The 27353-nt window shown below is 34.7% G+C and overlaps 1 protein-coding gene across 2 annotated transcripts; it reads left to right on the top strand.

Moving 5' to 3' along the window:
* Positions 1-6759: 6759 nt before the first annotated feature.
* Positions 6760-22700, top strand: LOC120211715 (probable 3-deoxy-D-manno-octulosonic acid transferase, mitochondrial). Of its 2 annotated transcripts, none has more exons than XM_039210203.1 (12): positions 6760-6981; positions 7136-7178; positions 7310-7432; positions 7798-7917; positions 8028-8106; positions 8426-8542; positions 9103-9200; positions 19362-19452; positions 19566-19685; positions 21051-21121; positions 21803-21960; positions 22568-22700. In XM_039210203.1, the coding sequence occupies exons 1-11, from the start codon at positions 6896-6898 to the stop codon at positions 21932-21934; spliced, it is 1080 nt and encodes a 359-aa protein (XP_039066134.1). In that variant the 5' UTR covers positions 6760-6895; the 3' UTR covers positions 21935-21960; positions 22568-22700. The 2 variants fall into 2 exon arrangements, with proteins under 2 accessions (XP_039066134.1, XP_039066133.1); XM_039210202.1 differs by having other exon boundaries at positions 6763-6981; positions 21803-21964.
* The last annotated feature ends 4653 nt before the right edge of the window (positions 22701-27353 follow it).

Genomic DNA, 27353 nt, shown 5'->3' with positions numbered 1-27353 from the left:
AATTCTCAGCAAGGAGAAATGGACAGGGTGCTTTGAGAAAATAGATTTAAGTGAAGAGTCTATGGAAAGAGAAAATCAAATGCAAGTAAAGAGCAAAGATAAAATTTCAGCAAAGATAAAGACTCAACAAAGAGAATGAAATATCAATTAATGAGAATAGAGGTTCTCATAATTTTAAAACTATATCATGCATCATATTTAGGCATTTGCAAAAATAGGGGAATTTTCATTCATTTTATCAATTTGAATATTTAACAGGAATTTCAAAGATTAGCAAAGATTCGAATTCATCACTCGATTGATCAACATTTCCAAAGAGAGTTCATAATGAGAAGAACTCATCTGAGAAGGAAGAAGAAGTTCATAATGAGAAGAACTTGTTCAACCTTTTGCTCGACTCTATCATAGAAGGAGATAGATCAGCATCAACATTGTCAGGTATAGTTCATAATGAGAAGAACTCATATGAGAAGAAAGAAGAAGTTCATAATGAGAAGAACTTGTTCAACCTTTTGCTCAACTCTATCATAGAATGAGATAGATCAGTATCAACATTGCCAGGTAGAGTTCATAATAAGAAGAACTCATCTGAAGAGGAAGAAGAAGTTCATAATGAGAAGAACTTGTTCAACCTTTTACTTAACTCTATCACAGAATGAGATATATTAGCATCAACATTTCCAGATAGAGTTCATAATGAGAAGAACTCATCTGAAGAGGAAGAAGAAGTTCATAATGAGAAGAACTTGTTTGACCTTAACTTGGTTCGTCACTTATGGAGTTGAATTAGAGAAGAACCTCATTCGAGGGATCAACATTTCGAGAGAAAGTTCATAATGAGAAGAACTCATCTGAAGAGGAAGAAGAAGTTCATAATGAGAAAGTTTGTTCAACCTTGCCTTAATTCATCACATATGAAGTTGAATCAACGATACCTCTTTTGAGGATCAGCATTTCCAGAAGGAGTTTATAATGAGAAGAACTCATCTGAAGAGGAAGAAGAAGTTCATAATGAGAAAAACTTGTTCAACCTTTTGCTAGATTTTATCACAGAATGAGATGGATTATCATTCCCGGTGGAAGAGTTTATAATAAGAAGAACTAGTCCCAAAGAGGAAGAAGAAGTTCATAATGAGAAGAACTTGTTCAACATTTCCATCATAATCAAGAAAAGTTAAATGGACAAAAAACTTATTGTCTTTTTCGTCTTTGCCCTATTCTTGTTAACACAAGAATGAGCAAAGAGGGACAACTATAGACATTAGTTTTTTGCCCATTTTTTATTTTTTATTATTTTATTGTTATTATTATTATTATTAAAATTATTATTACTATTCCAGGCCTAAAATACAACAACCCAATTACAAATCCCGAAGGCCCAACAGGATACCCAGAAGCCCAACCTGGTTCAGACAACCCGAACCGACCCAAAATAATAACCCTAAACCCAATTATGGTTCTCATCTCATGCTCTAGCCGCCAACCATATCAGCCGTTGGATATGGAAAGATCCAACAGCCACCGATGAGCCAGATAAAACCCTAGGGTATCATCACCCTAAGGATTACGTCGGTCACTGCCTCTGACACCTCGCTCCAGTCGCTGTCACGCTTCTTCCATCTCGACTGAAGCCTCCAGAAGACTTGAGGATGACCACCCTCGTTGAAGCTTTAGGGTGAGTCACACTATAGTTTAGTGACTCAGAAGACCGCTATATTACCCTGTCCAAAGGAGGTTTCGTGGTGGCTATAAAAGCCACCAAACTTGCGAAAAGAGAAAAAGACAGCAAGCAAGAAAAAAATACAGCCACCATATATTAAACAAAAAAAGATAAGCTTACCGACGAGAACCGCATGATGACAACGTGCCTCCACGCGCCACCAAAGAAGTCAAAATACCAAAGGTATTTCTTTAGATCTACAAGAATCTGAGGCTCTTTAGGAAAAACGAGGGTTGGATTCGGTCTTAGAACACTCGGATCTTTAATTTGGGGGAAGTTTGCAATTTCCGGCCACCGGCGGCGGTGTCGGCGGTGGCATACGACTGCCGACAGTGACCGGATTCCCTCTAGCGAGGGAATCCTAGAGAGAAGGGAGAAAGATTTTTATCTCTCTATTTTAGAGAGAGAATGAGAAAGGAAAAATGAAGAAAAAATGGCCTAAGGGCCTGTTTATTAGGGTATTTATACCCTCCCTTAAACGAGAGACCCTTTGCGTAATTTCACGCATGGGTAAATTGTACCCGCAGTCCCTGTAATTTGAGAACTTTGCAATTTAATCCTGAAAAGCGTGTTTCTTTTTATTTTAATTCAACATTTGAATTTGAATTTATTATATTTTAGTCTCTGCCATGCTTTTATATATTTTAGGTAAAATAACATATTTAGCCCCTATAATTTTAATAAATCATACTTTAATCCTGAATAATTAATTAAGGTTAAATTACACTGTTAGGACCTAGACTTCATAATATTTCGAATTAGGTTCTTTAATCATGATATTTTATGTTTTAATCCATGATAATTTAAATAATTTCTATTTTAGACCATAAATTACATTATTTTATTTAATCTTATATTTTTAATAATTTTAAATATTTATATTTTAATATTAAGAAAGGATAATATTTCTTTATTTTTATATATTAAGAAAGGGGTTGTCTTAAAGTAACTAGATGTCATTTTCTGATATTTTTAAATAAATAGATATCCTACTTATAAAAATATATATATTTACTTTAATTTTATTTAAATTATTTTTAAATTTTATTAGGAAAATTTATCATATTTTTATTAATATTTATTTATTTATTAATATTAAGAAAGGGGTTGTCTTAAAGTAACTAGATGTCATTTTCTGATATTTTTAAATAAATAAATATACTATTTATAAAAACCTAAAAAATATATATTTACTTTAGTTTTATAAAATATATTTTAATATATATTTTCTTAGAATTATCCTAGTAAATTTGAAATAACATGATCATAAATTAAATTTATATTTGAATTCTTAAACTTCCACTAATAGAGACAATTTATAATCGATGGGTACCAATTTTGGGCGTTGTGGGGGTGCTAATCCTTCCTCAAACGTTACCGACCACAAATTTTTTTATTACTGAAAAGAATGAATTTTGGTTATACGCAGACTGGTTTATCTTTTAAATGATGTTTTCTTAAAAGCTATTTTAAAAGATAATTTTTAGGTATTCGACATACTTAACCCAAAATATTGATGGCGACTCCAAAACAATTTCATAAAAAATCATTTATTTATTCACATGCTTTTCCCGCCAAGAAAATTCGTGCTCAGGCGAAAACCGATTACGACAAAGAGGCCATGGATGACTTGAATGACGATTGAACTCCTTTAGGATCTTCTCAAGAGGTGGTTAAACCTTCCAATGAGTCTAGCTATATACCAATTGTTGAGTCAATCGAATGATGAAATAGGCAAGAGAGGGTGAATTGTCAATTAAATTTTTGTGGAAGCTTAAGAGGAAAATTTTAAAACGAATTAACACAAGAATTTAAAGTGGTTCGATTTTATCAACCAAAGTCTACTTCCACTATCTTAGCTATCCACACTAAGGATTTTCACAAATTCACTAATTTGTATCTACCTTTGAGGATAAGGTGTAACCTTATAACTCCCTCAAGAATTATTCCTCAAATTCTTAAGACACTCTCTCAAAGAGAAAAATTACAAATTTGCAAACTTATAAAAACCTCACAAGGAATGTGTTTGTACAATTCAAGAACAAATAAGAACACTTGAGAAATGAATACAAGAAGTGTTCTTTGAAAGAAAGAAGAATATTGAAGAATGTTGACTTGATTTAGCTCACAGTTAAAGTTTTTGGCTTTTTCTCTTGTTTCTTATCATCACAAATGGCTTGGGATCTTGTTCATATACTTCCTCAATCAATTCCAACCGTTTGAGTTGTTGTGGGAGTGAATAGAGTTGTTACGGGAAGTTTTCTCGTATTAAATGTTGCTCAGAAGCTATTGGTATCGGTATTATATCTATAGTATCGATACTACCTGCAATAAATACAAAAAATTTGACCATTGGAAAACAACGATATCAATATTGTATCAAGGAGTATCGATACTACTATATAGAGTAATATCGATACCAGACAATAGTATCGGTACCATTTTGAGATTCTGGAAAATATTAGAGTCAAAACCAAAGGAGTAGTATCGGTACTGCAACCATAGTATCGGTACTATAATATTGCTTGGTATCAGTACCATTTTGAGGTTCTGTTGGCAAGATATCAATACTGCTAAGGCAGTATCAGTACTATCATATTAAAATTGAGTTTTGACTCGATTAAAGTTTGAAACCTTTAGTAAAAATTCTTTCAAAAATATTTTCAATATAGATCTCAATTTTTCATTAAGTAAGGAGTAAAAATTGACGTTTTAAAACTTTAAGTAATAATTGTATATATTCGAATAATTGAATCGAATATAATCTTAAAATTTATAAAAATTAATTTACAAAATTGTTTTGTATATCAAAATATCAAGAACCCCTCAACATTTTAAATATTTAAATTTTTGAAGTGTTTAAATATAATCTTTTAAAAATACATTAATTGAGTGATTGAAGATAAGATTAATACACACTATCGATGTCGCCCAACTTGTGCGAATATGTGTTTTCTAAATGCACTGCACACATTTGTTCTTTTAGGAAAAAAATTTGTTATTATTTTATCTTTTTTTCTCTTTTTTCCTTTATAACATTTTAGTGCAATATGTTCTCACACTACAGCACGTAGATAAAAGGCATTTTCTATAAAATAAAAAGTGATTTTGCCCTACGTGACATAAAAAGGTGTCAATTTGAGAAATAATCTAAAACAAATATTATTTTTTATTTTAATGGTATTTGAGACACAAACCTATTATTAATATGCAATAAAAATAGTTTATATAAAAAATTTAATCCAATTTTATAGTAAAAATTTGGATATCCCAACAAATTCATTGATTTAAAGAAACAGTCATGAACATTAAGTTGTTTAAATATTTTTTATTAAGTAAATAGGTATTATATTCTTAAGATAAATAATGATATTAAAATTTATGTAAAATATGATAATATAAATGTCGTTGACGTATATACTAATTAATGGATCTCATGTTATTTAAATATTTGATGTTAATGAGTGTTGACAAATGTGGTTGAGATTCAAGAATTTGATCTTATATGGCTAAGTTCGTATCCTATCCCAGTTACTTTTGGTTGATACTCTGTAAATTTCTATGTAAATCCCAATTGAATTTTGGGTATGCTCTGATTCCTAGACTAAAAGAGTCATCTCTGACCTTAACTTTTATTATACCAAAATAATATTTTATTATATTAACTTTAATATTTAAATATTGAAATAAAAAAGGTACCCATAGTAGATTTAGGACCAGTTTGACATTGATTTTGAAAAATAACTTTTAAAAATGATGTAAAAATAACTTCTAAAAGTACATTTCAAAAGTGCATTTTAAAGTTTAATTATTTGATATTGTTATCCAAAGTTACATGTCCCTTTTAGGTATTATATTGTAAATTAAAAATATATTAATTTAAATTATTTTATACTTATTAATATTTTAATATATAAAAATATCAAATTAAATTATAAAAAATATAAATAAAAATATAAAATTAATTTAAAAAAATTTTCTTGAACAAATCATAATTAGTATATAATTAATACATAATTTATAAAAATAATTGAATTTAAAAAAAATCTGGGTAAAGGAGCGGAGCCATATATCACAGTAAGGGTAAAAGCATAATTTTACGTTTAAACAAAAAGTTGTATTCGAAAAGTTAAAAAATCCAACCTTTATGGTTAATTTTAAAACCATCATTCTAAACGTAATTTTACCTTTACATTTTATCGATTTAGTAATGATTTTAATTTAAAACTTAACTTTTAGAAAAGAAAAAAAAGAACGTTTAAACAACGTGACCAAATGAATCCTAAAGGTGCGTTTGGTTAACGGAATATAAGATTATCGGCGAGAATATGATTATCGGAATGTAACATTACCTAATATATTAATGAGAATGTTGCATTGTTGTGTTTGGTTCGTTTAGCAAGAATGTAAGATTACAGTGTTTGGTTAAAGGAATAAAAGATTATTGGAATGTATATTTTATCAAAGTGTCCTTATTATATATTTGTTTTTAATAAGTTGAATTCTACTATAATTAATTTATATATTTTCTTTAAAAATTTTAAATTCATAAAATTTATATATATTTTTTACAAAATTAAAAAGATAAATAGGTTTAATGAAAGGGTAAAATTTTATTTTAATCCCTAAACTTTATATAAAATTTTAATTATGGATTTATTTTTTGTAAATCTAAAATAATTTAAAGGTAAATTTATAATTTCACCTTCGTAAATTTTTTTTATTTAACAACACAATAAAAATACTTTTGAGAAATCTTTTTAAAAACATTTTAATTTAAAACGTCGAAAATATAATAATACCAAAAAAATAATCATATTTTCGATAATAAACTTTTAAAATATGACGGTTGAGGATAACTTATTACCGAATTCCTTCTATTCCCCCATAATCTCACATAATCTGATCCAAGCCCCCCCCCCCCCCCCCGCGAAACAAAACAGAGGTCGAAATGGCGATGGCGATGGCGATGGCTCCAAAGGAAGAGACGCTTTACAAAATCTACAGAATTTAACCTACGGTCTATCCCCGCTGCGTCACCTTCACTTACACTGGCAAAGGCTCCGAGGGCTGGAGCACCCTATCAGGTGGCGCGAACGCTTAGGTCAGCCTTCCCTCAACCGTCCCTCCGCTGGTCCACTTCTCTGGTTCCACGCCGTGTCTTTAGGAGAAGGAATGGCCGCGATTCCTGTCATTAAATTTTGCACTCAACGGAGACCGGATATCAACATTTTGATGACAACGACAACGGTTTCGGCATTTTAAGACATCGCCTTAAACTTTGTTTCTGTTTCTTTTCTCTTGTATTTAAAAAATAATAATTTGGTTACGAGCGCTTGGGAATTCGAATGTTGTAAATATATAGTAATAGCTGTAATATGATCCTAAGTTTTTAGTTTAACTTTCTTTTTGCAGTGAATTACTGAAAGATAGACTTCCAGCTAATGTTATATATCAGGTTAGTTCCTTAACATATCACTAATGTTGATTTACTTGGAAGATTGATGCTGATGCTTGCAAATCATATGAGCTATGGCGTTTTTTTCTTTTTAAATATATATGTAGTGAAACTTTAGAGCTTTGCAACAGTTTGCTCCACTTGATACACCTGCTGCCATTGATGCTTTCCTTGGGTATTGGAAGCCAAACTGGACTATAATAATGGAGAGTGAATTATGGCCGAATCTTATTATGGGTGCTTCCAGATGTGGAGTAAGTTGTTTCCTACTCGGTGATGCATGTATTTATATATATATATATTACATTATTCTGGATCAGTTGAGGGAATGGAAACAATCAGTTTGTTCACCTATATGTTTGCTGAAGGACGTGGGAAAAGATAATGGATTTTTAATTCCTATATATCTGCTGGAGTAAGTGATGTTTTTAATTCCTATATGGTTGCTGAAGGACGTGGGAAAAGAGAATGGATTTTTGGTACATGTTAATAAGTCTACACCATCTGTTTACTTCTCTATCATATGACATTCTGTATGTTTTTTGCTTTTATGGTATTGTATTATATTTCTGGTGTTCTAATATATCATAACATATGATTTATTTATTTATTTATTCAGATTTGTCTTGCATTATTAAATGCTCGTTTGTCTTCAAAATCCTTTAGACATTGGTCAAGACCACTCTTGTTTCCACTAATATCTCTTTTATTGTCCCAATTTTCTTTGATTGCTCCGTTGGTATGTAATCCACATCTTCCTTTGTCATGTCATTTCTCAAAGCAAATAAACTTCTATTATTGTTATTAGTACCCTTTTTTACTTTAGCAATTCTTTGTTGCATGCCACAGAGCTCTGTTCAGGCAATTCATTTTCAGCTACTTCAAGCTCCAACATTTTGCATAAATTTTCCTGGTGATCTAAAATATGGTATGTCAATTGCATGTTCTCTTTGAATATTATTTTTGTTTTGCTATGCAGTTCTGCTTTTATTCTGAATTGCAAAGTGGTATCGTAGATTACATTTGTTAAACTGTCAATTCATTTGCCCTGTACTTGATTTATAATTAATACATGAAAAGAGTAATTTACTGATCCCAGCAAGCCTTCATCCACTCAGTTACTCTCTAGATTTGTTGCATAAACATCCCTCAATTTTTTCAGATAGTATATATATATATATATATATAGGTTAGTTCTTAAGATATTATATAATCTATCCTGATATGCTACTATTCTTTCTATTCAGCGGTGGGTGAATATGAACTTCTAAAGAAAGATGTCGAACACATAGAATATCTGCAAAAACAGCTTTCTCAAAAACAGGTTTGGATGGCTGCTTCCATTCACCGTGGTGAAGAAGAAAGTAAGTTCTTGCTACTCTTGTAACTCTACCATGACTACCTTTTTCTAGGTTGTCATTTGCATTATAGTTTTACGCAAGATCTTAACTATGTTTATGATACTATATATTTAATTGATTTTTTCTTTGAAGATCGTATATTAATAGATTTTTTTTGAAAGGTTAGCATTCTATAGGAATTTATGGATGATTAGTATGCAAGGTGCTTTGGAAGAGAGACCAATGTAACAGTGGTTTATGTCTGATCAGTCTCGCTATCCTCCTCTTTCATTGGCTATTAGCTTTCATTGAAATCACATGATTCCTCCATATAACATGTTATTTTCTTATTTACGGTGGTTGCTTGTTGGATAGTCATAGCTTCTGCAGTTTATTAATGTAGGCATCCACTTGGACAGTTTAATGAATCATGGTTATTTTGCATTTCGTTAATGTTTTCATTGTAAGACATTTAATCTTAAACTCCCAAGATTATCTTAGTTTTCCCTACAAGATTATTGAGTGAAAATCTACATGGTTGGAGTTATGCTTTTCTTGGAAAAAATCACTGGCATTTTCTGCAGTAATTTTAGGAGTTCACAATGTTCTTATGCAAAGTCACCCAGACATTGTCACCATTATTGTTCCTCGACATCCACTACTTGGAAAAGAGATTGCTGATGTACGATACTTCTGCACAACAGCTTTATTTTCTATATGTTGGGAAATAAACCAAGTAACAAGTAATTTCCTATAGTCAGATTAGTGAGAATACGAAATAAAAACGGAAAAATAATACCCGAAATTGATAACGGAGTTCAGCCAATTGTGTTTACGTCTCCGGACTGCTGCAGATCTTTTACTAAGATAGAAAATTTACAGGTGTTTACAAAACACTCACTACTCACAAGAAAACTCTCTAGTATTGAGAGAAAGAAATGATTTTTGGGATGGTTTTGAAGCTAAATGAGCTAGGGTATTTATAGTTGAAACTTAAGGACTTAATCTTGTAAATACCCTAAAACCTAGGGATTAATTGTGATTATCCCATTATCATTTTTCAACAAACATCTACCAAACTTTGAAAAACTATTTTTCAAAGAAACATTTACCAAACTTTGAAAACCATTTTCAAAGTTGGTTACCAAACTTGAAAACCATTTTAATACTTTCAACAATCTCTCACTTGAAGACTGATTTTAATCTGTCTTCACACCTCGATCAATGCAACAGCTTTTCTAGTCTTGTTACTCTAGCATGCCAACTGAAGTTGAACACAACTTCAGTTTTTCTGTAGTCACCGTCTTTGTCAACATATCTGCCGGATTTTGAGCTCCACTGATCTTTTCAAGTTTCAAAATCTCATCTTCCAGAAGAGACCGGATAAAATGATATCGCAATTGTATGTGCTTTGTCCTGGAATGAAAAGACGGATTCTTTGCTAGATGTATATCACTTTGACTGTCGCAATACAAGACATTGCTTTCTTGTTTCTTGCCTAACTCTTCCAAGAAACTTTGGAGCCAAACCATCTCCTTGCTAGCTTCCGTAACAGCGACATATTCTGCTTCAGTTGTGGAGAGAGCAACTATCTTCTGTAGTTGAGAAACCCAACTCACATCGGTTCCTCCTAGAGTATAGACATACCCTGTAGTGCTCCTTCTGATGTCAACATTTCCGGCTAAGTCGGCATCTACATAGCCTGTCAGTATCATATCTCTACCTTTGAAACAAAGTGTTTTGTTTGTGGTACCCCGCAGATATCTTAGGATCCATTTGACTGCTTCCCAGTGTACCTTACCCGGATTATTCATGTACCTGCTAACAACTCCCACTGCTTGAGCAATATCTGGTCTGGTACAAACCATGGCATACATCAGACTTCCAATCGCTGAGGCGTACGGCACCTTCACCATGTGTGCACGTTCTTCCTCCGTCTTTGGTGACTGTTCTTTGGAGAGTCTGAAATGAACACCTAAAGGTGTACTTACTGGTTTAGCATCTTGCATGTTGAACCTGGAGAGTACTTTATTGATGTACTCAGCCTGTGATAATATCAAAGTCTCTGACTTTGTGTCTCTCTTGATCCTCATCCCAAGAATCTGCTTTGCAGCGCCCAGATCTTTCATAGCAAACTGCTTTGACAATTTTTGCTTTAAGTTTATAATCTCTTGCATGTCTGAGCCTGCAACGAGCATGTCATCAACGTACAATAATAAAATAATGAAGCTATTGTCGAACCTCTTGATGTAACAACAATGATCTGCTTGGCATCTGGTAAAACCACTGCTACTCATGAAACTATCGAACTTCTTGTACCACTGTCTAGGAGCTTGTTTTAAACCATACAAGCTCTTCTTCAACCTGCATATCAGATTTTTCTTGTCTGCCTCTATGAAGCCTTCTGGCTGCCTCATATAGATTTCTTCCTCCAAATCACCATGAAGGAAAGCTGTCTTTACATCTAACTGCTCAAGATGTAAATTCTCTGCAGCTACAATTTTCAACACCAGTCTGATTGTAGACAGTTTCACGACTGGAGAGAAAATTTCATTGTAGTCAATACCTTCTTTTTGCTGAAAACCTTTGACAACCAATATCGTTTTGTAGCGTTTGCTCCCATCGTGATCTTCTTTGATCCTGTAAATCCACTTGTTGTGAAGCGCTTTCTTGCCTGGTGGTAATTCAGCTAATTCCCACGTCTGATTTGACAAAAGCGAGTCCATCTAATCTTTCATGGAAGACTCCCACCTTGACTGAATCCTCCACTTGCATTGCTTCATCATAGCACTCTGGTTCACCATTGTCAGTCAACAACAAGTAGTGCAAAGAAGGAGAATATCGTTGGGTTGGTTTAGGAATTCTGGAGGAGCGTCTTAGTTCCGGTGTGCCTGGTTCTTCTTGAACTGCTTCAGGACTGATCTGAACATCATTTCCAGAAATCTCCTCAAACTCAGCAAATTCCTTTGTTTCAGCTTTGGTATTGGAGCTGCTTGATTCTACAGTTGACCTGTCTTTGTACATCACATTCTCATTGAAAATGACATCTCTGCTTCTAATGATCTTCCGATTTTCATAATCCCAAAACCGGTAACCGAACTCATCACCGCCGTAACCAACAAAGGCATATTTTTTGGACTTAGCATCAAGTTTACTTCTTTCAGCAAAGTCTATGTGTACATAAGAAATACAACCAAACACTCTTAAGTGTGAAAGGTTTATTTCTTTCTTGCTCCAAACTTCCTCTGGTATTCTGCCATCCAAAGGAACTGAGGGCCCACGGTTGATCAGGTAAGCTGCAGTGTTGATAGCTTCAGCCCATAGAAATTTGGGCAATCCGGCATGTATCCTCATGCTTCTGGCACGTTCATTCAGAGTTCTGTTCATGCGCTCTGCTACGCCATTCTGCTGCGGTGTCATGGGAACTGTTGTCTCCATCTTGATCCCATTGTTTGCGCAAAAATCTCTGAATCTCCTATTTCTGTACTCTCCTCCATTGTCAGACCTCAACCGCTTGACTTTCATACCATTCTCATTTTCCACCATGGCTTCCATTTTCTGAAGGTATCAAAGACTTCTGATTTTTTCTTCAGAAAATAAACCCACACCTTCCTTGTAGAATCATCGATGAAGGTGACATAATATAATGAGCCTGCAAGAGATGGAACTGGAGATGGTCCCCATACATCAGTATGAACCAACTCTAACTTTTCAGCCTTGGGTGTCTTACCAATCTTTGCAAAGCTTACTTTCTTTTGTTTGCCAAAGATGCAATTCTCGCATAGTCCGACATCTACATTCTTTAGATCCGACAGCTTCCCCTTTGACAAAAGTGTCTTCATCCCTTTCTCGCTCATATGGCCAAGCCTTTGGTGCCATAGGTTTGATTTTCCATCAGCATCTGCTACTTCAATGATATTCTCTAAATTTGAAGTTACATAGAGAGTACCAGTCTTCTTACCACGAGCAATGACGAGTGCTCCTTTGGTAATCTTCCATTCACAACCTGAAAAGGTTGTACTGTATCCTTCTCCATCAAGTTGTCATACAGAAATCAAATTTCTTTTGAGACCAGGAATATGTCTCACTCCTGTTAGCTTCTAGGTGGTCTGGTTTGGCAGCTTTAGTCGGATGTCTCCTTTTCCGACGATCTTCAAGGTTTCATCATCAACAAGATGAACCTTCCCAAAATCACCACTGACATAGTTCTCCATGATTTCTTGGCATGGCGTGGAGTGGAAAGATGCCCCTGAATCCAAAATCCATGATTCAATCGGACTGTTGACGCTTAAAATCATGGCATCACCTGTCTCCTCCGTCATGTTGGCAGATTCCTGTGCGCCGGTATTTTTCTTCGGTGCTCGACAATCTCTTTTGAAGTGGCCCTTCTTGCCGCAATTATAACAGATAAAATCTTTATTTCCTGTTCTTGATTTTCTCCTTCTGGATTTCGATCTGCCACGATTTGAATTTCTTTCTGAAGTTCTCCCTCTGGACTCCGTGTGCAAGGCTGAGGAGGTTGATGCTTCACCTGATTCTCTCCGTCGAATTTCTTCGCTCAGTACCAGATCCCGAACATCGTCGAATTTTAATTTGCTGTTTCCCGACGAACTGCTGACTTCTGTAACAGTAGCATTCCAACTGTCTGGTAAAGATGATAAGAGAATTAAAGCTCGAACTTCATCATCAAATTCAATTTCCACTGAACTCAACTGGGTTGTGATTGTGTTTAGTTCATTTAGGTGTTGTGCCACCGATGCCCCTTCCGTTATCCGCAAATTAAATAATCGCCTCATCAAATGAACTTTGTTTGAGGCCGATGGCTTCTCATACATACTGGAGAGAGCCTTCATAAGACCTGCCAAAGGTCTTTTCCTTTGTTATGTTGAAGGCAACATTGCGGGATAACGTCAGTCGGATAACTCCGAGGGCTTGTCTGTCGAGAAGAACCCAGTCTTCATTCTTCATGCCCCCTGGTTGTTTTCCTGAGAGGGGTTGATATAGATTTTTCTGGTATAGAAAATCTTCAATTTGCATCTTCCAAAATCCAAAGTCCGCACCATCGAACTTTTCAATTTTCACATTCCCTTCGTCTGCAGCCATCGCTCCCACTCGAATCTGGCTTCATTTGGATCGTTTCTGACAATTTCTGCGAACCGCCGTGTATTAGAACACCTCCGTCGACAAACGCGTATCGCCGACCGTATTTCACTATTCACGAAATTTACTATTCACGTGAATAGTAACCTGAATAGTAACCTCGCAAAAAATTGACAGAATTCACAACCAAAAACTCTGATACCAGTTGTTGGGAAATAAACCAAGTAACAAGTAATTTCCCTATAGTCATATTAGTGAGAATACGAAATAAAAGCGGAAAAATAATACCCGAAATTGATAACAGAGTTCAGCCAATTGTGCTTACGTCTCCGGACTGCTGCAGATCTTTTACTAAGAGAGAAAATTTACAGGTGTTTACAAAACACTCACTACTCACAAGAAAACTCTCTAGTATTGAGAGAAAGAAATGATTTTTGGGATGGTTTTGAAGCTAAATGAGCTAGGGTATTTATAGTTGAAACTTAAGGACTTAATCTTGTAAATACCCTAAAACCTAGGGATTAATTGTGATTATCCCATTATCATTTTTCAACAAACATCTACCAAACTTTGAAAAACTATTTTTCAAAGAAACATTTACCAAACTTTGAAAACCATTTTCAAAGTTGGTTACCAAACTTGAAAACTATTTTAATACTTTCAACAATCTCCCACTTGAAGACTGATTTTAATCTGTCTTCACACCTCGATCAATGCAACAGCTTTTCTAGTCTTGTTACTCTAGCATGCCAACTGAAGTTGAACACAACTTCAGTTTTTCTGTAGTCACCGTCTTTGTCAACATATCTGCCGGATTTTGAGCTCCACTGATCTTTTCAAGTTTCAAAATCTCATCTTCCAGAAGAGACCGGATAAAATGATATCGCAATTGTATGTGCTTTGTCCTGGAATGAAAAGACGGATTCTTTGCTAGATGTATATCACTTTGACTGTCGCAATACAAGACATTGCTTTCTTGTTTCTTGCCTAACTCTTCCAAGAAACTTTGGAGCCAAACCATCTCCTTGCTAGCTTCCGTAACAGCGACATATTCTGCTTCAGTTGTGGAGAGAGCAACTATCTTCTGTAGTTGAGAAACCCAACTCACATCGGTTCCACCTAGAGTATAGACATACCCTGTAGTGCTCCTTCTGATGTCAATATTTCCGGCTAAGTCGGCATCTACATAGCCTGTCAGTATCGTATCTCTACCTTTGAAACAAAGTGTTTTGTTTGTGGTACCCCGCAGATATCTTAGGATCCATTTGACTGCTTCCCAGTGTACCTTACCCGGATTATTCATGTACCTGCTAACAACTCCCACTGCTTGAGCAATATCTGGTCTGGTACAAACCATGGCATACATCAGACTTCCAATCGCTGAGGCGTACGGCACCTTCACCATGTGTGCACGTTCTTCCTCCGTCTTTGGTGACTGTTCTTTGGAGAGTCTGAAATGAACACCTAAAGGTGTACTTACTGGTTTAGCATCTTGCATGTTGAACCTGGAGAGTACTTTATTGATGTACTCAGCCTGTGATAATATCAAAGTCTCTGACTTTGTGTCTCTCTTGATCCTCATCCCAAGAATCTGCTTTGCAGCGCCCAGATCTTTCATAGCAAACTGCTTTGACAATTTTTGCTTTAAGTTTATAATCTCTTGCATGTCTGAGCCTGCAACGAGCATGTCATCAACGTACAATAATAAAATAATGAAGCTATTGTCGAACCTCTTGATGTAACAACAATGATCTGCTTGGCATCTGGTAAAACCACTGCTACTCATGAAACTATCGAACTTCTTGTACCACTGTCTAGGAGCTTGTTTTAAACCATACAAGCTCTTCTTCAACCTGCATATCAGATTTTTCTTGTCTGCCTCTATGAAGCCTTCTGGCTGCCTCATATAGATTTCTTCCTCCAAATCACCATGAAGGAAAGCTGTCTTTACATCTAACTGCTCAAGATGTAAATTCTCTGCAGCTACAATTTTCAACACCAGTCTGATTGTAGACAGTTTCACGACTGGAGAGAAAATTTCATTGTAGTCAATACCTTCTTTTTGCTGAAAACCTTTGACAACCAATATCGTTTTGTAGCGTTTGCTCCCATCGTGATCTTCTTTGATCCTGTAAATCCACTTGTTGTGAAGCGCTTTCTTGCCTGGTGGTAATTCAGCTAATTCCCACGTCTGATTTGACAAAAGCGAGTCCATCTAATCTTTCATGGAAGACTCCCATTTGACTGAATCCTCCACTTGCATTGCTTCATCATAGCACTCTGGTTCACCATTGTCAGTCAACAACAAGTAGTGCAAAGAAGGAGAATATCGTTGGGTTGGTTTAGGAATTCTGGAGGAGCGTCTTAGTTCCGGTGTGCCTGGTTCTTCTTGAACTGCTTCAGGACTGATCTGAACATCATTTCCAGAAATCTCCTCAAACTCAGCAAATTCCTTTGTTTCAGCTTTGGTATTGGAGCTGCTTGATTCTACAGTTGACCTGTCTTTGTACATCACATTCTCATTGAAAATGACATCTCTGCTTCTAATGATCTTCCGATTTTCATAATCCCAAAACCGGTAACCGAACTCATCATCGCCGTAACCAACAAAGACATATTTTTTGGACTTAGCATCAAGTTTACTTCTTTCAGCAGAGTCTATGTGTACATAAGAAATACAACCAAACACTCTTAAGTGTGAAAGGTTTATTTCTTTCTTGCTCCAAACTTCCTCTGGTATTCTGCCATCCAAAGGAACTGAGGGCCCACGGTTGATCAGGTAAGCTGCAGTGTTGATAGCTTCAGCCCATAGAAATTTGGGCAATCCGGCATGTATCCTCATGCTTCTGGCACGTTCATTCAGAGTTCTGTTCATGCGCTCTGCTACGCCATTCTGCTGCGGTGTCATGGGAACTGTTGTCTCCATCTTGATCCCATTGTTTGCGCAAAAATCTCTGAATCTCCTATTTCTGTACTCTCCTCCATTGTCAGACCTCAACCGCTTGACTTTCATACCATTCTCATTTTCCACCATGGCTTCCATTTTCTGAAGGTATCAAAGACTTCTGATTTTTTCTTCAGAAAATAAACCCACACCTTCCTTGTAGAATCATCGATGAAGGTGACATAATATAATGAGCCTGCAAGAGATGGAACTGGAGATGGTCCCCATACATCAGTATGAACCAACTCTAATTTTTCAGCCTTGGGTGTCTTACCAATCTTTGCAAAGCTTACTTTCTTTTGTTTGCCAAAGATGCAATTCTCGCATAGTCCGACATCTACATTCTTTAGATCCGACAGCTTCCCCTTTGACAAAAGTGTCTTCATCCCTTTCTCGCTCATATGGCCAAGCCTTTGGTGCCATAGGTTTGATTTTCCATCAGCATCTGCTACTTCAATGATATTCTCTAAATTTGAAGTTACATAGAGAGTACCAGTCTTCTTACCACGAGCAATGACGAGTGCTCCTTTGGTAATCTTCCATTCACAACCTGAAAAGGTTGTACTGTATCCTTCTCCATCAAGTTGTCATACAGAAATCAAATTTCTTTTGAGACCAGGAATATGTCTCACTCCTGTTAGCTTCTAGGTGGTCTGGTTTGGCAGCTTTAGTCGGATGTCTCCTTTTCCGACGATCTTCAAGGTTTCATCATCAACAAGATGAACCTTCCCAAAATCACCACTGACATAGTTCTCCATGATTTCTTGGCATGGCGTGGAGTGGAAAGATGCCCCTGAATCCAAAATCCATGATTCAATCGGACTGTTGACGCTTAAAATCATGGCATCACCTGTCTCCTCCGTCATGTTGGCAGATTCCTGTGCGCCGGTATTTTTCTTCGGTGCTCGACAATCTCTTTTGAAGTGGCCCTTCTTGCCGCAATTATAACAGATAAAATCTTTATTTCCTGTTCTTGATTTTCTCCTTCTGGATTTCGATCTGCCACGATTTGAATTTCTTTCTGAAGTTCTCCCTCTGGACTCCGTGTGCAAGGCTGAGGAGGTTGATGCTTCACCTGATTCTCTCCGTCGAATTTCTTCGCTCAGTACCAGATCCCGAACATCGTCGAATTTTAATTTGCTGTTTCCCGACGAACTGCTGACTTCTGTAACAGTAGCATTCCAACTGTCTGGTAAAGATGATAAGAGAATTAAAGCTCGAACTTCATCATCAAATTCAATTTCCACTGAACTCAACTGGGTTGTGATTGTGTTTAGTTCATTTAGGTGTTGTGCCACCGATGCCCCTTCCGTTATCCGCAAATTAAATAATCGCCTCATCAAATGAACTTTGTTTGAGGCCGATGGCTTCTCATACATACTGGAGAGAGCCTTCATAAGACCTGCCAAAGGTCTTTTCCTTTGTTATGTTGAAGGCAACATTGCGGGATAACGTCAGTCGGATAACTCCGAGGGCTTGTCTGTCGAGAAGAACCCAGTCTTCATTCTTCATGCCCCCTGGTTGTTTTCCTGAGAGGGGTTGATATAGATTTTTCTGGTATAGAAAATCTTCAATTTGCATCTTCCAAAATCCAAAGTCCGCACCATCGAACTTTTCAATTTTCACATTCCCTTCGTCTGCAGCCATCGCTCCCACTCGAATCTGGCTTCATTTGGATCGTTTCTGACAATTTCTGCGAACCGCCGTGTATTAGAACACCTCCGTCGACAAACGCGTATCGCCGACCGTATTTCACTATTCACGAAATTTACTATTCACGTGAATAGTAACCTGAATAGTAACCTCGCAAAAAATTGACAGAATTCACAACCAAAAACTCTGATACCAGTTGTTGGGAAATAAACCAAGTAACAAGTAATTTCCTATAGTCATATTAGTGAGAATACGAAATAAAAGCGGAAAAATAATACCCGAAATTGATAACAGAGTTCAGCCAATTGTGCTTACGTCTCCGGACTGCTGCAGATCTTTTACTAAGAGAGAAAATTTACAGGTGTTTACAAAACACTCACTACTCACAAGAAAACTCTCTAGTATTGGGAGAAAGAAATGATTTTTGGGATGGTTTTGAAGCTAAATGAGCTAGGGTATTTATAGTTGAAACTTAAGGACTTAATCTTGTAAATACCCTAAAACCTAGAGATTAATTGTGATTATCCCATTATCATTTTTCAACAAACATCTACCAAACTTTGAAAAACTATTTTTCAAAGAAACATTTACCAAACTTTGAAAACCATTTTCAAAGTTGGTTACCAAACTTGAAAACCATTTTAATACTTTCAACACTATAACTATTTTTCTAGTTGGTCTACTGCATGCTTGGAATTTTGGTTTCTTTACTTTCATGCCCCTCCCTCTCATATGCCAACTAAAATCACCTTTTTTCTGGTGAAAACTGCTGTTTACAACATCCTAGGAGAATTATTTTCCTATAAATACTATACTGTGAAGTTTATGACCGTTGATGTTAATTTATTGACAATACAAACAGCTTAATTCCTCTGCATCATAGTTATCCTCATATGATAATGAACTTTATCATCGTCAACATGCTTCTACTGTTCTATATCATCCCTTTTCAGTAGATGTTATGAAAATCAAATTCCTTGTACGATATAAATGCCATATAAATCATTATTCATGAAGTCATTATTTGATTGGATAGGAATTAGCTCCCCCTTGATTGAGAAAGAATGTTTTGTTGCATGACATCATTAGTATATAATACTGGCTTTACATTTTCTTTGAATTGTTAGAAAATCTTTTATAATGCAGGTATTGCTGAAAGGAGAGCTGAATGTTGCTTTGAGGTCTCAACATAAAGAACTTATTCCAGGATCAAGCATATATTTGGTGGATACACTTGGTATTTAGTATCTTATTCTTTTTTACTTCTCCTGAATTTTCTTTATGTTAGTCTTTTGACGAAATTGTATTTTCATTGTAAAATTTGATTCATAACGTTATTCTCTATTGCAGGTGAATTGAGGCATTTGTATAAGTTGACCCCAATAGCTGTAATTGGAGGTTCTTTCTTCCCTGGGTTAGCTGGCCATAACATATCAGAAGCAGCAGCTGCTGGCTGTGCTGTTTTGACTGGTAAAAATTTGTAGGGTAAATTATAAATTTCATCACTCAACTTTACACTCACTCCTATTTTGGACAGTAAAATTTTAAAATTTTTGTTTTAATCACTCAACTTTTAAATTACTCTTGTTTTGGTCACTCCACCGTTAACGACGTTATGACATGGTAGAAGACACTAAAACAACGCCATTTTGGAACAATCAAATTGACACCAAAACAAAGACGTTGGATCCCTATAAAAACTTATTTTTTTTCCTTCATTTCCTCGTTTCTTCTTTTTCTTCCTCTTTCTCTCTTTCACCGCTTCAACTGATCTACATTCTGGCCACCACTCAGCGATAGGCCACCATTGAAAACACGAAAAGGCAATAGCAGCAAAGGGATCCTCTTTAGCTTCACGTTCTCCTTCTTCGTCCACCCTTCCTTTGTTTTCCAATGTGCTGCAAAAATCTTCCCTTTTCGAACATACCTTTATCGCCACCGTCCTCTTTCTCCTCGCCGTCTACGCCTTCTTCTCCATTTTCTTCCGCCCTCCCTCAGACTCTTCCTCTTCCTTTCTTGACCTTGATCGTATTTCTTCCCATGAAAACCCCACTAATTTCCCCCAACAAGTCATGGTTTTTATGTACGATCTCTCTCACAAGTCTACCTACGGCATCATCCAACAGTACTCCCTCGCACATGGTGGAGCCCCGTCCCTGACGTCACCACCCTGACCCCAATCCAATGGCCTTGGATCCCCTGTCATTATAGTCATCGACTCGAAGGAAGCCAACCTTTTCTAAGTTCTTGTCATTCCTCCCTTGAGCTTGATTGTTAACACGGGTCGCCTTTCCGGTTCTGGGTCGGGTTACAACGATGAGGAAATGCAGGACCGGCTGAAGGATTGACTCAAGGGGTAGGAGTATTGGATGAGGAATAGTGGGTGGGATTTACGGCAATGGTTTGTCAAGGGCAGTGCCACCAGATCTTAAAGGGCTAAGGAATTGCAGAGAATAATTTTTGGGAACAATGGCCTTGGTGGGTCTCTGTCGATCAATGTGTTCCCTCATGAGGGTCAGGGTGATGAGGTTGGTGAGGGTTTGAGGTTTGGAGATTAGGATTTAAGGATTTTATTTTTTACTCTAAATCTATGTGGATTAAATATTGATAAAATAAGCCACATCATAACAAATATTAATAAAATAAGCCATGTCATCATGCTTTTTATAATTTAATGGAGTGATCAAAATAAGAGCAATTCAAAAGTTGAGTGATTAACTTTAATTTTTTTAACTTTAGTTATCAAAATAGGAGTGAGAGTAAAATTGAGTGATGAAATTTGTATTTTACCCAAATTTATATCATGCACCAATTGTTTTCAGGTCATAATTTCAGGTCATCACATTGGGCATTTCTCGCATATGGTGAGAGAAATGCAGCAAGTAAATCCTTTGTCATTAATGCAGGTATCTTTTCAGTTTAAACGTGTGTTTTTCTTCTTTTTTTTCTTTTTCCAAGAGATCTATTATTGGGACTTTTTCTAGAGTGATTTTACAAAGATGATACATCTGTTTTTATAATACGGTATATGATTATTGTACTATAAGCATTTAGCATGTATAAAAGAAAAATGTGTTTCTTTATGTAGTTCTGCTTGATTAATCCTTTTTTTTAAAATGTTTTGTTGTAAAAAGGGGCATTTAAACTCAGGACCTCCTTTGAGGTGGAATGGTGCGGTTATCACCATCCTGTTATGTAGTCCCTACTTGGTTAATCTTTGTTTCAGTCCATCTAGTGCTATATCTTCTTGTGTTTATTAAATCTGATTTCTTTGTATCTTCTAAGATTCCAAGTACTTTTTTGGAGGTTGTTTCTAACAGATGTTTATGAGTAAATGGTGTTAGCGCAATCTGGGTGGGCAGATGATAATATTGGAGTTTTCTCACCTCTTTAGAGTCATTTGCCCCAAATCAGCTTAATTTGAAAAGATTTTTTTTAAAAGAACCTAAAAAAAATCATTCAAATATTGTCATCTTTTTGGCAACATGTTCTTCTTGGACCTTTAGGTAAAATTATCCAAGATGTTCATGTAGCAATGTATATTTTGTGTGTCAAACGCTAAAGATTTTATTGTAATTGGTCTGAAGGTGTCAGGTAAACTAGAGCTTGAAATGGCTCTGAGGGAGCTCTTTGCCGATGCAAAGATTCTAGAGTCACGACAGAAGGCTGCAAAAGAAGCTTTCCATTCTTTATCAACTACTGTTGTTTCCAATGCTTGAGATCTACTGGATTTCCATTTATTGAGGCAAGTAGTCTTTAAGAAAATAATTCATAACTGATATACAACGCTTATAAATATGAGATGGAAGCATTTACCAACTCTAGCACTGCGGTGCATCAAGGCACACAATCTCCTTTTGTTATTACCTGTTGCATTCGCATACAAAAATTAATCTGGAAATTAACTTTTTCCCCCTAGGAAACATTGAATTAATTGCTCCAGTGCAAAAATTATGTAGAATTGATCCTAATACCTCTAAAATACAAAGCCTTTTAGGCAAGGATGATTTCATACTCTGTTCTTTATGTTATTTATTCTCTCGTTTTTTAGGTCATTGAGTGGTTTTCTTCTTGTCTTTTTCTTCTTTGGAAAAAGAAACATCTCAAATCTAAGGCTGTAGAGGTCGTTTTCCCTTTCTTTTCTGTATCATTTTTCTATTTTATACTTCTGCTGCGCTGGGCAACTCTGTGTATGCTTATGCTTCAGGGTTTTTCTCAACGTGAACATGAATAAAGCATATATTGCATAAAGTTCGAATAACATTACTTGTTTTGTCATAAATAGCTCAATAACTAATAATTTATCATTCTGCAGCCGGAATATAACTTTTTTTGCATCATAAATTGGACAGGAATAAGTGTCGATAACAATTTGTAGAGATTTGGCACCTGCTTCAAGTGTTGGACCCAATCTTTGTGGCTGTTTCGCCACTACCACCTTTGTTACATGGAATCATGAAAAAATGAATTCATGCCCTCCATGAGCTTAACCGAGGTCTTTGCTTTTAACACCCGTTACAAGGTATTGCCAGTGGGCCATCTGTATTGGTACCATGATATTTGTACAATTGATCTAGCAGGTGACGGGGAATCGGTTTGTTCAAGTAATCTGCCTTTATGACAAACCTCCTGCCAGCGTCCCCAACAGTAACAGCTAACTGACCAGTGGGGACGTACCTGTGATACTTATTCTCACTGGATCATGTGAGTGTTCTCCACATGAAGGAGCATCACGAGGTTGAGTTTTTCCCCTTGAAACATGGGTGTTTGTATGTACATCTAACACGTGGATCCTTAGTGGCTTATACTTGCACATAGTGACCTGCAAAACAGAATGAACCTTCCATTTTGTTCGGAATTAGGTAAAGCCTAAAGGTATGGATTGGTGTTTCAAAGAGTTGAAGTAGCTAGAGCTAGAATTTTATCTGATCCTTTTTCGATCGAACAGTAATGAATTGTTTGATGTTGTAGGTTGGTTGATTGATTGTTCTTATTAGGCGCCAATGGCTCTTGGTGATGAAGATGAGATTTGTTGTAACGGGTCATTATATTATGGGCCTTTGTTCTTTTTTTTTTAGTTCCAATTGCTATCAATTGAGACTTTAGGACCATAACAGAATAGATAACATTTGAAATTTTTATTGCTATCAATTGAGGCTTTAGGACCATCTATGTCTAGACTCCAGACATATTCGTATATTGTTACGAGAATATTACTCTTTACGAATACTCCAAAAGAAAACTTGAATATACAATATACCTTCTCCATGTGCTATCTCTATACATAAAATAATACTAATGGTGTTCTCCTTAGAAGTTTTGAGTTAGAGCAGCTGCGCCTGTGGGGTGTATGTCCACTGTCAATAAGTTAAGAAAATTTTAAACAAATAGTACATTATATTTACTCAAAGTATTCAAAATAATAATAATAGTAATATTAATGTTAAAAGAAGAATGAAAGAGCTCTATGCTCGGTTTTAGCAAAGAAACTTGTCCAACAAGAAATAGAATCCGACTTACAAGACTCATGGGTATCGATATCGGATTGTTGGTATTGAACCAAGATAAGGTTCGATGTTATAAAAAAATAACTCTAATAATTGTGTATCGTTGTCTATCCTAAGATGTTGATACCATTCTGAGCTTAGAAATTTAGAAAAATATGAATAAAATATTAGGCCTCAATACTACTCTTAAGGTATCAATACCCAATTAAACATTTATAGGACGATATCAAAATTACCATATATGTATCAATACCCTACAGTGTACAACAAAAACTACAATTTTAGTAAATTTTGCATGGATAGAGAACTATCCAACTGGTCCATAAGGACCTAAAACTCGTTTCAACACCGATATCCCGTATAATTCTATATAGAGTTCCTTTTGCATTTCAATATAATACCTCTATGAAGATTTAATCACCTAAGTCTTAAATGGACAAAAAAGGAATTATGGACTGGTTTAGGCTCTAATATGACATTAAGCACCAATATACAAAATAAACACTAGAACACATTTATATCATATTCATAGGTTTATTTAACCTGTTCTTAGCATCTTTATCTTATCCAACATGCAGCCACCTAGAATAACCATTCTCAATTCTAATTCCATATCATGCATACCATCACTTGAGATTATTCCTGTATGACCTTCATGTTACCAAACCATCATAATATTTACAAGAGTATCAAAATCTAACCATCTGGCATAGTACATGCATATTATTCTTTTATTTTTTTAAAATAATCTGAGATGATTATAAGATAGTATCTGTTTTGAATATTTCTTAATCATTGACAACGCGTAAACATCTTGCAGATGCAGCTGCTCGAATCCAAAACCTCTAGAGATAACAACAATTCCTTTAACCATATGTATAGTACATACATATCATTTCTAAATGAACTATTTTAAATAAACTTCACAAAGGTCGTATTCGTGGTGTCTTGCATGACTTGGCTCCTCGGTCCAATTTTATCAACTAATAACACACGTACAAAATTTCAAGATTAGTGAGATAAAATCAAGCATAATAATCGTACATTAAATTATCAATACATCATATCATAAACCTTATTAATCATTAAAACATTATCATAAAAGAATGCATTTAACATCGTGTCAATATCAATTTTTGTGATTTCATTTTAGTGAACACTAAAAAAGTACATAATTGAAACGTTTTAGAATTTATTTCTTATAGTGTAAGTATTAAAAATATATTAAGTTATTTAATTATAAAATAGTATAAAGTAATTATATATATAATTATTAAATATTAAATTAAAATAATATAAATATTTCTTTGAAAAATTAAAATTCATATGAACAAGTTAAAAATGAGCTTTGATTAACCATTTATAAATATGTGTGTTGATACAATTTTTTAATAGTATTTGTTTAAAAAAAATTAATATATTAATAACGTATACAGTCTTGTAGGCATGCTTGAACTCAAGAGCTCTTAAGGACAATAATATTTTATAAATTTAATTTCAATATTCTAAGTTGGAACGATTTAATAAATGATGAAATATATAAATTTTAGAGTAAAGTACACAAATGGTCCCTCGACTTTATGATATTATTTTGTTGAGTCCCCTCACTATTAAAAATTACAAAATAATCCTCCGACTAGAGTTACTTTGTTGAGTTCTTCAACTATTAAAAATTATAAAATGGTCACCTGACTATTCATTATATTCTAAACTCGTCCTTTTTCGTTAAAAAATTAATAGTTGTCTGAGCTTGGCGTTAACATATTATCTGAGATATGATAATTATTTGAGATTATGATATTATGTTTTATCATATCTCAGTTTATATGTTAATGTTTAACTAAGACTGCCATTAATTTTTTAACAGAAAAAGATGAGTTTAAATCATAATGAATAGTCAAGTGATCATTTTATAACTTTTAACTTTAGGGTCTTAACAAAGCAATTCCCTATATTTAGGTTATAATTTTATAACCTTTAATAGTTGACAGACTCAAAAAAATAATATCCTATAGTTAGATGACCATTTGTGTACTTCACCCTAAACTTTACTATAATGACCCTATCCAATTCATAGACATTTTTGCCAAATCGAAACCATTCGTGTGTCGTCCACGCGCTATACTTTTGAGTGCAACGTGGTATTAACGTATGCCCCCTTCACCAAGATCAAACATCGCGAGTAGAGGTAGATATATGGGTTACCTGTCCGTTTAGTCCGCGGATTTTGACAGTACAGGTTTAAACGGAGAGAGCTAAAAAGTCCGTATTTATAAACGGTTTTGAATTTTAAGGCTCGCGGCCCATCCATTTAACCTGCGGGCTAAACGGGCTTATCCGCGGCCCGTTAAATAAAAATAATTTTAAATGCTTTAAATGCAATAAAAAATAATGTTTTAACTTACTACACCTTTAAAAATGATCGAGCAACTTGAAAAGGAAAGTAGCACCGTTAAAATAATAAATAATATTTAAATTTTATTTTAAATAGCCGGAAATGATTATATAATTACTTAAACTCAAATTAAAAAAATAATATTCACTTATTTAACCAAATTAAAAAACAAATAAGACAATAACCACATTATATTTTTATAAAACACGATTATTCAAGGCTATAATATGAAGACACAGAAGTGTCTGAAAGCATAAATTCAAACATAAAAATTCAACAAAGTCAAACATTATACAAATCTAACAAGAAAGTTGTCAAGTGGTCCTAATAATTGTATTTTATGAATACTTTAGAGAAAGACTAAAACATAATATGAAAATATAAAATAAAATACTTACAGTATAAGAGTTGTTTTGAAAGATACAATTATACTAAAATTGATAAAATATAAGTCATTAATTTGTTAAAATATATTTATTTTGTAAAAGTCTTTAAAAGTTGAACTTTTTTCTTATTTTTAATCTAAATATTACGTGTCATGCGATATATTATTAGAATATCACGTGACTTTTTATAATTAAAGAAAAAAATAAATAACATACTTCATGAAAAAAAAATAAAGGTCAAAATTAAATAAAAAAATATTTAAATATCAAAATGATAATGATGTATATTTAAATGAAAAAAATATCAAGTAGCGGTAAAATTATGACAAACGCCATAATAAATTTAAGAACTACAATAGTTATAATTAACATCATATTTATAGGTAATTTATTTTCTTTTTCTATAAAATTCTTTAAGTTTATTTTCTCTAAAATTTTATGAATTTTAAATTAAGCGGGCTTTAGCGGGTTTCGCGGGTAGCCCGCGGTTATACCCATTAAACCCGCGGGTTTAACAGTCTGGGCTAAAAAGCCCGTAATTTAAACGATCTTCAATTTTTCAGGCCCGAAGCCCGCACGGATCGCGGGTTAAACGGGTAGCCCGCGGGCCTTAGATCATATACCCAGCTCTAATCGCGAGCAGTTAACAACCAATAGCCTCGTACTCGCAACGTGTAACAAATAAAGAAATAAAAGTATTATTATTATTTTTTGAATAAAAGCTGTTAGTATTATTAAAATTAAATATCTAGAATTATAATAAGAGTTTACATATATCATCGTAAGTTAAATACATAGTTTGAATATTTTCCTATAACATTGAAATTAATAACTTTAGATCATATAAGGA

This window comes from Hibiscus syriacus, unplaced genomic scaffold (assembly GCF_006381635.1).
Source record: "Hibiscus syriacus cultivar Baekdansim isolate YM2019G1 unplaced genomic scaffold, ASM638163v2 tig00109980_pilon, whole genome shotgun sequence".
In the NCBI taxonomy this organism is placed as follows: domain Eukaryota; kingdom Viridiplantae; phylum Streptophyta; class Magnoliopsida; order Malvales; family Malvaceae; genus Hibiscus; species Hibiscus syriacus.
This window is presented reverse-complemented; position numbering and strand designations above follow the sequence as displayed.